Source organism: Dendroctonus ponderosae, unplaced genomic scaffold (assembly GCF_020466585.1).
Source record: "Dendroctonus ponderosae isolate FM_Combo_2020 unplaced genomic scaffold, Dpon_F_20191213v2 Dpon_F_20191213_7, whole genome shotgun sequence".
Lineage (NCBI taxonomy): Eukaryota > Metazoa > Arthropoda > Insecta > Coleoptera > Curculionidae > Dendroctonus > Dendroctonus ponderosae.
Genome location: NW_026018916.1, coordinates 3379218 through 3394327, shown reverse-complemented (window position 1 = coordinate 3394327; position 15110 = coordinate 3379218). Strand labels below are relative to the sequence as shown.

At 37.3% G+C, this 15110-nt stretch overlaps 1 protein-coding gene across 10 annotated transcripts in view; it reads right to left on the bottom strand.

Moving 5' to 3' along the window:
• The window catches only part of LOC109546218 (fat-like cadherin-related tumor suppressor homolog), a 174985-nt gene that overhangs the window by 117833 nt on the left and 42042 nt on the right, over positions 1-15110 (bottom strand). For 8 of the 10 annotated variants that reach the window (XM_048668443.1, XM_048668447.1, XM_048668446.1 and 5 more), the window contains exons 1-3: positions 13537-13818; positions 1585-1841; positions 403-586 (exon numbers count right to left, since the gene is read on the bottom strand). In XM_048668443.1, coding sequence (XP_048524400.1) covers positions 403-586; positions 1585-1814 — 414 coding nt within the window. In that variant the 5' untranslated portion in view covers positions 1815-1841; positions 13537-13818. Of the gene's footprint in view, positions 1-402; positions 587-1584; positions 1858-13536; positions 13819-15110 lie in introns of those variants that run through there. The other 2 variants (XM_048668444.1, XM_048668445.1) reach the window with 2 other exon arrangements.

Below are 15110 nucleotides of genomic sequence, written 5' to 3'. Positions count from 1 at the left end.
TCTTATTGCGAAATAGGAGCACTATTTATCAATCTGTAATAAAAGACGTGAGGAAATTCTGTCTTTTTTAAAGACAAACATTTTTGAAGCGAAATGCCCAAAAAGAAGTTTGTAAAAACATGAATCCGCCTCAACAATATAGAACTTATCTACATATATGTATTTTGCAAATCAGGAGAAGAAATCCTCTAAACCTGTCTGAAAATTTTCACTTTTACGTCTTTTATTTTTTAATTTTAATATCAGATTTTTGCCTCTCCCTCTTTTCACCATTTTTTGACTTGAATGACCTAAGGAAAGGGTCAACGTATGAGGCAACACCCCAGAGTGTACGCTCAAACTTAAAATCTATCTTTTGTCTTTTGTGTTTTTTTTTTCAATAATTCTTCCGCTTTTTCTCACCTTCGGGTTTCCCTCCTTGATGTTGGCAGTAGCTCGTACTTGTAAAATATATTTGTCTTTTCTCTCCCGGTTTAGAACGTCGTTATTGCCGGTTTTTATTCGGATAAAGAGGAAACAGAAGTCGCCGACCAAACGATGTTCTGCTTTGAAGAAGAGATCCCTGTTGCCTCCCAGGATCTTATATCTGCAAAAAATTACCTTGTTTGCTCAAAGTCAACTATTTCGTTTTAAATTAGTGTCTTCGAGGGTTTTTTTTCTAATTTTTTGCATGAAATATACGATGTTTTTTTTTGGTGGAAGCAAAAGAATGAAAATGTGCAAGATTTTGTTTAAGTGTTTATAATGAAAATGACACCAGCCTCTACAGCTCAAACAATGCTGGGGAAACTTTAAATTTGGGTAGAGCTCAATTATGAAGCATCTTTACATGGAAAAAATCGTCTAAACTAAGTAATAGATATAGATATTGAAATATGGAGATTTCTTCAAAGTACAGAGTGGTCAAAATCAGTCGTTTTTTGGGAGATTTTTAACATGGCGCTTTTTAACCTTTCCTTTGTTAACTTGTTAACGACATACAGAGCAAAACTGGAAAATTGGTAACTTCAAGTTTTCTAAGCCTTTTTTATTAGTTTTGGTGCCATGCGTTCGACGTCATATTTTATTTTTCACAAATCCCTACAAGAAAAAATCTAAGGGAGTTAAATCCGGCAAACGAGTTGGCCACCGAAATGGTCTATTGTTTTTGGAATAATTGCCATCGCTACCTATAAAGGAGTAGAGATTAAAAACAAATATACGAAAAGAATCATGTCAGGAAAAGTAGAGCAAGAAGTGTCAAAATCTGCAAAAACACAAGTTTATCTTGTAACCTTTTTAATACTCTTGATTATTTTTTGATCTACACCTTTATCTACTACAACTGTATTATCACTTTCTTAATATTTTCAGTGGTAAAGCAGCTAAACTATGCAGTTAACATCAGCAACTTTTCAGTTTTGCCCTGCATCTGATTAGCAAACTAACAAAGAAAAAAATTGCATTTTGCTATTCACTTGGAACGGTTTTCAGTAGAATTTCACATTGAAAAATGAACTATTTTTTTGGAAAATTTGAACAAATTTTGAAGCTACTTCACAACTCAGAAAACCGTAGCTGTTTTACATAAAAACCCAAACTTACCTGATATCAGTGAAGGTGTTGAGTGTTACCGGAACCCCCATGCGGGGCGCCCCTGGACTTTGCGTGGCATAAGTCTTTGCCACGCTATTTTCCGGTATGCTGACATTGTAGAGTGGAGCGGTGAAGTGGAAAGCGACATTTCCAGGAAACAAGCCATCTTCCGTCGCTTGATTGGTGGACACAGCAAAGAGACAGAGAACTGATGCGACTGAGAATACGCATCGAAGCATCTTATTTTCAGCTCATCACGGAAGAATCTGAAAAGAAGGGAGACTTTATCGGCAATTATTTTGTTTCGACGGTTTGCCGATGGCAAATCTGTTCTGACAAGCGAAGCTTCGGGGGAAAAGGCCCAGAAAGATAACTCGAAAAGTGGATTTCGGGGGTTTGGTTTGCCACCAACAATCGATGGCAGATTATTTATTTAATGTTTTAATTTTCAACTAGTTTTGATTCTTTTTCGGCTAGTGATTGAGGTTCGAATTGGCAGAGCGCAATTTATTTTAAAACCGCCTTTTTCATATTTTTCCGTCCGTGAAGACATCTCATTATCAGCTATAGCTTTCGATTATCCCCGATGATTTTCCTGTTGGCGGTGGCGACAAATTTAATGCCAACCTCCACTTGCCATCAGATGGCTGAAGTTTCCTTAATCTTCGAGAATATTTATGGCTTAACCAGTTCGATCGCTGAAAAACGAAGAAATGTCGATTCGGTTCACACCTTCAATTTTGGTTAGTTCGACTTTGCAGTTCTGCTGGAAATTAATGACTTTTTCAGGGCAAAAATCAATTAATTTTTAATCAGTTAAAGCACTAAATGTTGCGGTTGTATTCTGCACAATTTTGCCAAAGCAGTTTGAAATATAAAAGGTTTTTTTAGGAATCCGGAAGTGATCAATTGAACGCATTTTGAGCTATAAATTCTAAAGTTTTCCGGAACAAATCTGCCTCCAGCTCCGGATGGAGTCAATTCAGGCATCTTAAAACTCAACTGCATTTGAAACCGCAAATATTTTGCGGATTTTATTTCATTGAACATCCTTTGGGTACATTTTGGATATTTCGACTTTGAAGCTTTGCTAGCAGTTAATGAATCTTTAGGTCAAAAATCAAAAAACTAGGATTTTAAATATTGTGTTGGTTTGGAGTATCAATCGGCCTAACGCCAACAGAACAGCGCATAAGAGACAAAAGCGTTTCTTTAAAGATTCGACAAATGATCCGCTGAGCGCATTTTGGGCTATAAATTCTAAAGTTTGCCCGAACAAATCTGCCTCCAGCTCCATCAGTTTGAGACAATTCAGGCATCTTAAAACTGCATTTGAAACGTAAAAGCTTTCGCGGATTTTTTTTCGTTGAACATCCATATTCATCCATTGAGTTTTTTATGCGTTTTGTAACATCCCACTTCAATGGCACCTTTAGAAGCGCACACAAATGAGCTTAAAGCAGCGGGTTGGAAAAATACGCATGTCACTTTTGAAAAATGTAACTTTGATAAACCAAGAACAGCAAATTTGGCGCACAATGTATAACTAATGACTACATAACGGAAGCTGGGCGAACGCGTGTTGGGGATGAAAAGTTGCCAATAAATTGCAGTTAAGGGGAAATTTAATAGTCGGATAACGATTTTGGTGTCAGAACGTTCGACAACGTTGCGGCCCGTACTTAATGAGGGATTAAAACTGACGATGTCACCTGAATTTATGGATGCAATTCGGCCCGATCAAGTCAGACTTAGATGGTTGCCAATTTTATTAAAAATATCAGCAATTATTCAATTAGGCTCAAGAAATACATATACGTATACAAATCGAAATCGATAGTGGCCAAATGAAAAACTTTGTAGGAAATGGGCAAAACTCGCGATTTTCCGGCAGACTGAAAACCAACCGGGAGTTTCGCATTCCAAAGTCGACTTTCAGACCTTTCTCAACAGCCCCTTTTGCATAATTCGAAGGGGGTCACAGCCAAAGGTCCAGGGTCGCATACTTGAGGTGTCTCTTAGCATGGAATGTTGCCGCAGGTTCCACGGGCCAGCTACTTTAATGCACTTTTGCGTTTCAAAGGCTGGGTTTACTCTATGCTTTACTCTATTGGAACAAGAAAATATTTGCTTTCAACTACCAAGAGAAAATGGGGAAAATTCCGGGAAAACACTGTTGTGCTTGAGCATCGCTTCGCCATTGTCTTATTAGTTTCCACCGGAATGAAGTCGAGCCCTTTTCGGTTCGGGTGTATTTATTAAAACCTGTCCAAGCAGCCATAAAAACACAGTCCAGAGGTCATCGAAAGTAATTGACCGAGTAAGGAAAATCGAGTGGGCCTAAATACGGACAAAGCTCAGGCCAAACTGGAAGCCGTATATCTGGTTTAATAATTCAGTGCCTTCTTGGGATCGAAAATCAAGACCGGAGTTATTGTTTTTGCGCTTGGCCTGTCTGGTTTGTTGTCTTTATGGCTTGCTGAGTTTTTTAGCTTCATCATAAATCCGGCAAACAGTATTAAAGATTAAGTGCTCTCAAAGTCCGCCAAACATGATTAAATATCCGAAATTTAATCGAAATGAACTTGCTGCTGGTGTTTACCAAGGGGAATACACTATTTCTCATGTCTCTTTCAAATGAGGCCATCAAATAAAATTCATTCATTCGCTGTATTAGCGCTATTTGTTTACCGAATTACATCATGCGATAAACCGAATTGCTTATGATGTACGATCCAATTTATGATGAGTACAATTTTCATATAAAAATGCTTGGAGTCTAGAAAAAACTGGGCTTTGCAGTTTTAATGCAGTATGCATAAATGGCCGTTTACATTTCATCAACGTGTAGTTAAACTGCTGCGGCCAGTGACTCAAACTGATGAGTTTTCAGAAGATTTAGGCCTAAAAGGAAAATTATTTTCCTAAAGTTTTGCTAGCATGACTCCACGACGTCTTCAGTGGTGATTTGAACAGTTTCATTTTCTCGGCGTCTTGCTAAAATAAAAGATTTATTTTGCTGTTGATTTCAAATGCATTAAAATTCAAAAGCGCGGAAATGTTTCATTTGGAGCGGATTTCTGTCCTTAAAAATTCACCGATGGCTATCCAATGATTAACAACTATTTCAACATGTATTTCGAGCATAAATTTGTCACGGACAGATAAAATTTTACAATGAAATGTAGGCAAATCAGTTGACCTTCTATGCGATTTTTTTGCTGCGTTGAATAATTCATCATTATTGATTCATCATTTTTCTATAAAAGACACAGCAGACGCAAGATCTGCACCAAGGTAGAAAAACATTCCATAATATTCCTTACTCATTAGAAATTCCATACTTAGCAGATTTAATCGCATGGATTAGATAACACCATTCATGATGGCGCCTGGCGTCTTGCAAACTAAGTTTATCTGGTTTGATTGCGAGTTTTACTGCAAATTTCAGGCAAAAACATCAAATATTTGCAACTGATCAACGAATAAATTCGAATTTGAATCGTTCTCAAGCGTGACCGGCAATTGAATTCGCAAGAATTGTTCAATAATACACGCCTTTGTAATGAAAAGTTCATTGAATGATCCTTATCTGCCACGATAACATAATATCTATATTTAGTTTATCTTATGATAAATAATATAATCTGCGAGTCAGGGACGAGACGCCATGTTCTCAAACTATTTGCTTTTCTTCCAATTTATGGTTCATAATAAGTTAAGGTTGATTGTCTGTTGTTAACAGGACAGAGACTGACTTTGTATGTTTCAGCAGTTTTGAGTCAAGAATTGACAAAGAAATTGAAGCCTTTTTGAATCTGTGAGAAGAATTCGGCTTTGATAGTTCCATTCACCTTTAATGTCGTCTTGCTGCATTTTGTTCATTTTTTTTTGGTGATACTTTTCGGTATTTGAACAGCTTCTTTTGTTTCTTTTCAAGAGTCTTCTGAATAATTTGATTAGGGAGATGTGCAGTTTTTCATTTCGTAATAGTCCGATTTTTATCTGAATATCTGATTCTTTGAAGTTGTTCATTTTGCGTCTACAGAGCTTTTACAAGGTTTTTTTTTCAACAAACTTTTCCTGTTGATTTGGGGCAATATTCACAATGTGTTAAAAAGTTCCTTTTGCCAATTTTTTGTCAAAATTTGGCTGTTCAAGTTCCAGAAAAATAAAGGAAGGACAATAAGAAGGATTAAATACAACACAGGAAGGACGAAAAACTTCAATGTATTTTGGCTGTTGGAAAATTACTTACTTCCAAATGCACATTATGCATGTTTGGAGAAAATTGATTTTTTTTTAAATGATCGACCTCGACCGTATGAAATTTCCGGAAAAAAATTAAAATTGACCATGCAAGATTTTTGACTGCTTTTGACCTTAAGAGCTTCCCAATTATGCGAAGTTACGGTGATTTGGGCTTTTGGAGAAATTGGAATTTTTCGAAAACATCAACTTCCACCTAAAAAAATATTTATGTCTGTTTTTTGTTGTAATCTGTAACCTAACAGACTTGACTTTATCCCATTTTTATGGTCTTCGTGACTTGTTAGTGTCGAAAGGAAACAAATAGAAAGAAACTTCAGTTGTTGACTCTATTTAAAAACTGTATTGAGAAAACCCTTCTGAGGCATTTAATGCAGATGAGTCCAGTGTACAAGTAAACAATTTTAAATTTATAAAAGCACCATATAAAATGTAACGAACGTACGCTTCCCATCATTTTATGCCTATTCAGCTGGGCTTTCTTATTATAGTCTATTTATCTTGTATTATAAAATTCAACAGTTTCACTTATTGTAGTTCAATAGACTTGTCGTTCTCATTTGTTTTAGAATATTTTTGCATTCTTCTAGGCTGTTGATTTATTTTTGTCTGCTGCTGCTTTAATCTTCCCATTTCTTCCTCATGTGCATGGGCATCTTCACCCACCATTGATACTTTACGCACTTGAAATGTCCTTAAATTCGTAAATAAATAAACTTACAGCATTATTTAACTTCCCATTCAAAGTACCATTGATTTAAACAAATAGCCCGATGACGTAATTTCCAACATGTTTCTTTATCTATCGCATGAGAAAACCGTCTGCGATAAACTAACGCAATGAGGTTTCAATTAATTCATAAACCGATTGATTTATTATCGTCATTATCACTATTTACTGTTTAAATAGTGAACAGTGGAATCTTAATGCAAATGCATAACTTCTTGTTGTTGGAGCTGCTGCTGCTGCAATAATGATCATTAAGAGCTTCAATGTGAATAAGTTTTCCGCAATTTCCAATTAATATTAATGCGCTGATACTTTAAAGGCCACTTTCCAGTTTGCTCATGCAGAAACAGAAGCTAATAGAGCCAGAATTTGAGGGGATTTTTTCATTTTGGACAGACATAATCAAAAAGCAACAGCCCTGGGGAATCCATTTGCGATTTCCATATAAATGCGCATCGTGAGTTGAAAAAGTTGATCGATTGACATAATAATGTACGTTATGGACCCGTAAAACAAAAGCCAAGATTTTTATTTAACAAAAACCGGTTGTGTTTGGTTTTTTTATGGAAATCAGTTGGCTGATTTTCAATAGGGCGCATTTTTTATGGACGCAAATCTGAGCGGGTTTGTCTTACGTGTTTGATCAATTTCCGTCGCTTTTAAGTGCCTTCCTGCATTTTTCCCGGACGAAGGAATATTCTATTGATAAAGCAAATTTGCTTTCAAGCATCAGGATCGTTTTATTTGAGTTTTATTTCCGTTGGGGCGAATAATCGCCGATTGTTTTAAGGGGGATCGGTATCTGGAAAACCCAGTTCAAACGAACAAGGATATATGGAAATAAAGCCGGAATTACAACCGAAACACGGGAAGTAATTAATATGTTGCCTCTTTCAATTCCCCTTGAGCGAAGCACGAAATAATCTATTTCCGAAGCATTTCCTCCAGCAGAATGGGTGATGGAAAATTCCGCACCATGCACTTGGCTCTTCGATGAACTCATCGTAGACTAAACGATGATAGATTGCCCACAATAGAATTTCCCTACCTACTTCATATTCGTTAAACGAAAACCGTGCAGCGTCAAAACGAATCCCGTATACACTTTAAACACGTTAAGCTCTGAGTGTCTTTTTGCCCAATTTAGCCCGGTAGCTCCCTGAACGCTAATCCGGGTAGAGCATGTAATCCTATCTTTTACTTGTTCCACTTTACGTCGCGACTTTGTACGCCGTTTTAGTTGGAAGACTGCAACTGGATATGCGACTGTGTTCCAAACTGCTCGCAAATTTGCTTGCATTTTAAGCACCAATCAACAAGTTTGCTCATGCATCAGCAACAAGTCAGCTGCATAGGTTTAAAAGGATTTTTCAAAAATCAAAATTACCTTTGAGCTCACGAGCTAATTTATTCGTTGGCAAGAGCAAGATGGAGTTGGGGACGCATCTACTGCAGAACTATTTGCTGTTTAATATTAACCTGCTCATTCCCAGTCCACTAGCAAGATTAAGAAATTTTGTGCAGCTGACTCAGGGTCTGAGCAAAGCATTCAGCAATTCCCCGATCCCTCAACACCAAAACATTTTTAATCCCAAGGCAAACTTTCAGTGCATCTTCAGCATTGCCCCTTAGTTTACACAACCTGTCAAAGAACTCATTTATTTCAGCGTTTTGTTTGTTTGCCGAACTGATGTGGTTCTAAACCCTCAAAGATACGTTGCATGCCGTGTTTGCATTATGGCAATAATGAGTAATTTTTCTCCGATTTTATAATCAGTCCGGCTGTTTCTCAGTGCATTTAAGAGGATAATTAACATCAAGCGAGCAACCGACGTTGACCCAAATGTTTTAAGACAAATAATTATTTTTCAGGATGGTGTTCGAATTTGTTAGTGTGGAAACGTTGGAAAAGCCGCCAGCTGCCAGTTACAGCAACAAATAACCGAGTGCATGTATTTTTTCTTCGGATGTTATGTTAAACACATACGGAAATTTCAGTTATCTAAATGCCCGAGCAAACAGTCAAGAGCATTTATTTAGGCTTAATAAATTCCCCCGGTTGGAGATTTTTAGAACATAGCGCAGGTTAGCATTTGACTTGAGTTTAATGGTTAAATTCGTGTTTTCCAAACGATCGCAGGCATTGACTTGAAATTTTCACCATACTTAGAAGACCCTTTGCCCTACAGACTCAGAAAGTGTCATAAAAATCAGTAGAAATTCTGAGCTTCGCCAGCTCAGTAAATACAGGCCTGAAAATGGATGATTTTAGTTAACTGTGCTCTCTCTTTTAAAAAATAGTCTTTCCATAATAAAGCATTTAGCAACTTTAAATGTTCACCATAGTTAGTATGCAGCCTAATCTGCAGATCCAGAAAAATTCATAAATATAGCCCGTAATCTTGAGCGCTTGTCAGCTTAGTAAAAACTGGTCGAAAAATGGACGGTGTTAGTCAACTGCACTTTCTGTTTTAAGAATTCACTTTTCCAAACGAAGGCAGGTAGCTTTCTGAAAATTTCGCCATAATTAGAGCACGCTTTAGCCCTCAGATGCAAAAAGTTTCAAAAACTCGCCCACAATCCCGAGTTTTGCCAGCTTCATAAGTATCGGTGTCAAGTTGGATGTTTTTACTCAACTGCAATCTCTCCTTTAAACATTTGCATCTTCAAAACCAAAGCAAACAACACTTTGCTATTCTCGGTATAGTTAGAAGACTATTGACTCTAAAGACTTTCAAAGCTTTATATCAGTCGGCTGCAATTCTGATTTTTGCCAGCTCAGGAAATACCGGTCTCAAAATGGATGGATTCAGTGAAATACGCTTCGTCGTTTACAAATTTTTATTTTTAGCACCAACGGAGGTAGAAACTTCAAATGTTCACCATATTTAGAAGAAACCTAACTCTATAGATACTGAAAGTTTTCTAAACATCGCCCAGAATTCTGAGTTTTGATAACTTAGTAAATATCGGTGTCAAAATCGATGTCTACTCCATCTGCTTCAAAAATTCGCATCTTCCAAACCAAAGCAAGTAGCAACGTGAAACTGTCACGAAATTTAGATTGCACTTGAGTCTACAAACATGTGAAGTTTCATATAAATTGCCTTGGATCCTGATTTTTGCCACATTAGAAAATCTCGCTCTGTATAGTGGACGTTTCTACTCAACTGCGCTCGTCTCTTAAATGTTTCGAAAATTTGGACAGTTGATGAATCACCTGATTGACCATTAGATTGAATGATGATTTTTCTGCAAGCCAATTTTCGTTAACTTCCAGACGAAAATACTCACATCATTTATGAGCTACGCCAAATGTTTTTTAACTCCAAGTGTGAATTACCTGCTTATTTTTTTTAAGTTGACGATATTTACATTCACAGACGGTGAGATGTGGCGAGACCAACCGGCTAAAACCTGCATTGAAAATAGCCTGCTTGCTACCTCTAATAGTGGCAGATGGCTTCCAAGGTTATACCACAACCAGAAATGGCTTTTAACATATTTTTTATTTTACCGTGTTCGTAACTCTTCCCGTAGGTATACAAATGTTACAGCCACCTGCTTGGCCTCAGAATTTTGTTCTGTTGTTCGATCAAGACACAAAGGCTAAATTTTCTTCATCTAAATGACTGGTTTAAAACAATAAATCTGCAAACAGTGGCGTGCCCCAAAACGACTTGGCAGACCCAATGATCGCAGAAAGACAGTTCTGAATAATGATCGTTTAAGAAATTCTGCGAACTTTCCTATTAACAAAGGCTCCTTTACCTGCCCGTATGCCTTTTGCCACTTATACCTGACATTTTCAAGTATACAATATATTAAATTATTCGTGTGTTTGAAGAAGGAAATTTTGCGTGAGTATGTTCAAAAATATTGCTCTGCGTTCTCTCTAGCCGGTCTAACCAAATGCGATTTATTTACGAGCCTATCGAAAGTGGTTAAAATACCAATTCAGCCTAAAGTAGGTAATCCAAGAGAGAAATCCGCTATTATCCAAATCTAATACACCCAAACATCAAACCATCCCACACCTGGCTATTTTAATACGCCTATTTCCTTTCTAATCATGATGCATTGCAGTTCAATGGAACTGTTATGTACACTCACATTACAAATAGGTAACTATAAAACGTTTTATTGCTCTTAAGTGGGTTATCAACAGGTAATCAACACTATTTGCGTTTTTACGCTGTTTCGACAATGTTCGCTACAAATGAACCAAATAAATACGAATTATTCGGACTTTGGACATTAACTATCTCCTGAAACTTAAGATATCGATTTTCGGAAATTCCCATGTAAACCTTACAGTTATCGACGATGTTGATAATTTTCCCCCGTTGCCTTGATCAAACTGAACTGAGCCCAGATAAATAATCCATAGGGGTTAAGTTGGGCGAGTCGGTCGGGCTTTAAAGTAGGTGTTTACACATGAATTACCGCGATAAATGGCTTGTCATTTGAAATGTATTAAAATAATTTTACGTAGTTTGATTTGCAGAAGGTGGGGTCCATGAAACCACATTCTAAGAAACGATAAACAATGCCAGCAAACGCGAAACACACAAGGGCTTTGTGTTAGAAGAACGATCCCAATTTGTCATTGATATTTATAGCGATTGAATATGGCACACAACTAATTCACTGTGTGAATAACAATGCAGTTTTTTCTGTTTGAGAGTTTGTTTTCTGACAATGATCGCCAATTAATGGATCGAGTATGTGGGAAATTTACAGGGTGTTCCAAAGTTAAATTGTGCCAATTACTCTAGTGAAAATAGAATCATTTGATATAAGTGATCTCAGATCAAAAATAGACGATTTTTGCCTTGGATGTTTTTACTCAACTATCGCCCTCTTTTAAAAATTCGCCCGTTCCAGACTAAAGCAGGTACCAACTTGAAATGTTCGTCATATTTAGAAGATACTTCGCCCTACATATTCAGAGAGTTTTATAGAAATGGCGCGTAACAGTGATTTGTGCCAGCTTAATGAATGTTGGTCCAAAATGGATGGTTTTAGTCAACTACGCTCTGTACTTTAAAAATTCGCTTCGCCTAAACAAACTCCGGCAGCAACTTGCAATTTTCGCCATTTTTAGAAGAGACACTTCACCCTACACACTCAGAAAGTTTCATCAAAATCGCCGGTAATTTAATCGGCTCAGTATGGTCTCAAAATGGAAGGTTGATTCAACTAAGCTCTCTCTTTTAAAAATTCGCCTTTTCCAAACCAACGCGGGTAGTACATAAGTACTGAAAATTTTTACTATATATATAAGACACCATTCCTTGCAGATGCAGACTTTTATGAAAATCGCCCTTAACCTTGAATTTTCCAGCTCAGTAAATGCCCATCTCAAAATGGAAGGTATTAGTCAACAGCGCCCTCTCCTTAAAAAAATCGTCTCTTCCACACTAAAGCAGGTATCAACTTGAAATGATCACCATTTTTAGAAGGTCCTTCGCCCTACACATTGAGAAAGTTTCAAGGAAATTGCCGGTAATCCTGTGTTTTATCAGCCCAGTAAATACCGGTCTCAAAATGGATGGTTTTAGTCAGCTGCGCTCTGCTCTGTCTTTTAACAATTCACCTCTTCTGAACCAACTCAGATAGTGCTTTGAAATTTTCACCAAATTTAGAAGTCACATTTCCCTAGATATTTCGAAAGTTTCGTAGAAATCACTCAAAATCCTGAATCTTTCAAGATCAGAAAACACCCGTTGTCTCAAAATGGAAGATATTAGTCAACTGCGTTGTCTTTTTTTAATAATTCGCAAGTATAAACCTGAAATTCTGACTATGTTTAAAAGAAACTTTATCTAATAGATTCGCGAAGTTTAAAAAAACGTCCAAAATACCGTACAATAAAAGTTTTGCCAGGTTGGAAAATATTGATCTAAAAATTGATGTTTTCAACTTCATTCTCTCCGGCACGGCCTGTTAATGGGCATACAAAGTTACATCTTATTTCAGCCTTTCTTTGCACCTTTCGACAAAATTGGAAAAATCCAAAATATGTATGTCAGCAGTTCATGAAAAACTGGTAATGAACGGACCTACGCTGATCTCTGTCGTATAAACGTTGCATTAAAAGGTCGCAACTTTTTTAGCCACTTTGCATATCAACTTTTAAATGTTTACGTCTATTCTCTTATTAATTTTCGACAAAAAAGTACTCTTGATCGAAGTATGAACAAAGCAGCATATTCGAGATATTCGCAATTAGGCAGCAAAACACTCTCGCAACAGTAGGATTTTTCAGCTTAATCACTCAGTCAAATTTGGAGGGAAAACATGTGGAAAAATGCTTTGTTGAGTTAATCCACGATTTTCCGTTTCACTATCTTTGGGACCCTAAAACACGTTAAATTAGACTGAAATCTCAAGCTTGTAGAAGGCCATATAATGGAAATTTCATAATCGCAATCTATTCAGTTGGCTGCAATTTATCTGACGACTGTCTGTGTTAAATTAGCAAATAATCTAGGCAAATGTCTTATTGAACCGGAAAAATAGGTGACTGTTGCTCTTGTCACCTTTAAAAGGTTTGTGCCTCTAATTTGATCAATTTATTTAAGGAAAATAGAGCAAACAAGCGCTTCTTATCGAAAAGCCCTTGACCGCAACGTAAATAAACCAAAGGATAAAGGGAGTTTTGCGACGTGTAGGAAGAGTTCAATTAGACGATAGGCAAGCAACCTTTTGAAGTGGAATCTATGTTTTCAAAATAAACAGGCCGGAAAACAGTGAATTAATTCGTCGGTCCTTCGATTTGCCAAATTTGGTTTCATCACTAATAATTTAATTTCATCATAATTTTAATCAAATAATTAATAGTTCACGAATGACGAAGGCGCCATATAACATGTTCCAACTTGCAAAAGTGTCTTCAGTTAGTGATAAGGTCATTTTACGGACGATTTAGACGCACTAAAAGCCTTCGCGATAATCACCTTAAACAAAGTAATCCAAATTCCAGAAAAACTTAGATATCCAAAGAAATGGGCCACTTTCACAGAAAACTAAAACAAAGACACACCACCAATGCGAGTCGATTTGATCGTTTCATTTCCGAACGCAAAAACTTCGTAAGGTTCCGCACTGGCTGTTTCAAGCGAGTTTCCAGAGGTTTTTGAGCAAAAACATCGCGCCGTACAAACAAATTCCCTACGCTCCTTTCAACGAAGATAAAACACGGGTTTCGTATCCGACTAAATTCGAAAACCAAAGCGTGGTTTAGCTGCACGAAGTTTCACTTCACGCCATCGTTGCCAGACTTTTCGAACGAAATTCCGTAGTGAGGTTCCGTGCTCGATGGTACAAATGCTTGGGTTCTTCAATGGTCAGTGAACCCAAACAATTTTCAAATGATGAAGATGATAGTGCTTATCAGTGGGGCATTGGAGCTAAAGTTTGTGTGAGGAAGTTGAGCCAAATCGTGATGGAGACGACTTTGGAGGCTTTGAAGCTACTGGAGAAACTGCAGCTTGGTGAAACTCTGCGAGCGGTTGATGAGTTTTTGCCAAGTTTGTTGCCTTTTTAAGGCGGCCAGGTTTTGTGTGTTGGGACACGTTGCGTTGGTTACAACTTGTAGAAGTCTTCAGAATTATGCGAGGTAGTCGGTTGAGATCAGAAGCTGCTGATAATGAGCCTTCAAGTAAGCATGCAGGCGTCTGAACGCCAAAATCCTCAAAATCCCTTGGAAATCCCAGTGATTCTCCTCAAGTTTCAATTGAAGAGTGTTGCAAATTTGCACTTACAATTCATTGAGTGCAATCAAAGAGCTTCAGTTAGAAACATACAAAAGTTCTGATTCTTTGGCAGCTTTTTAACAAACGGGGCATTAGTAAATGATTACTTATAGCCTTAGCTTTTAAAGTAGGACATTTGTATTTTTGCTTCGCAACGAAAGCTTCGGCCACTTCCAGGAAGTTTTGCTATAAAGCTTTTTTTTATTTCAAGCTCTAAACCTGGTAAATTTTGGGCGAGCAGACAACAGCACATGGCAAGCTCTCGTATAGTCTATAATATTATCGTAGGCCATGTGCTTGATGAACGCATTGGCGTGCATTGATGCGGTGAAGAAGGGGGGCTCTACCTGGTTTGGACTTAGGACTGGTTTGTAAAGCTCAAGAAAGTACCGAAGTACTGTTGCCGCCGGCCTGTGTTTATATAGTATTCAGGTACAGTGACTTTTCGAACAGCTGAAAGCTGCGAGTAATTTTTTCTTATTGGAAATCACTTCGAGTGGGCATCTACTCGATATGAATTTTTATGCGCTTTCCGTATGCAAGTGTCGATGTGTTGCAATGTTACATGATGTAAATGAACATTGGGCGTTCACGATGGCCAAATTTGGACATTGAACTGTTAATGCAACTTTTAAGACGTTCGTTGATTGTTTATGTTCATTCATTGAGTCCCACCAGCTTTGGAGAGTATTTGAAAAGTGCAGAAGAAAAGTTTCGAGATTTCGTTTTTTTGGCGTCTTAAGACAGAATACTCTGAGTTATTTACCAAGTTTCTG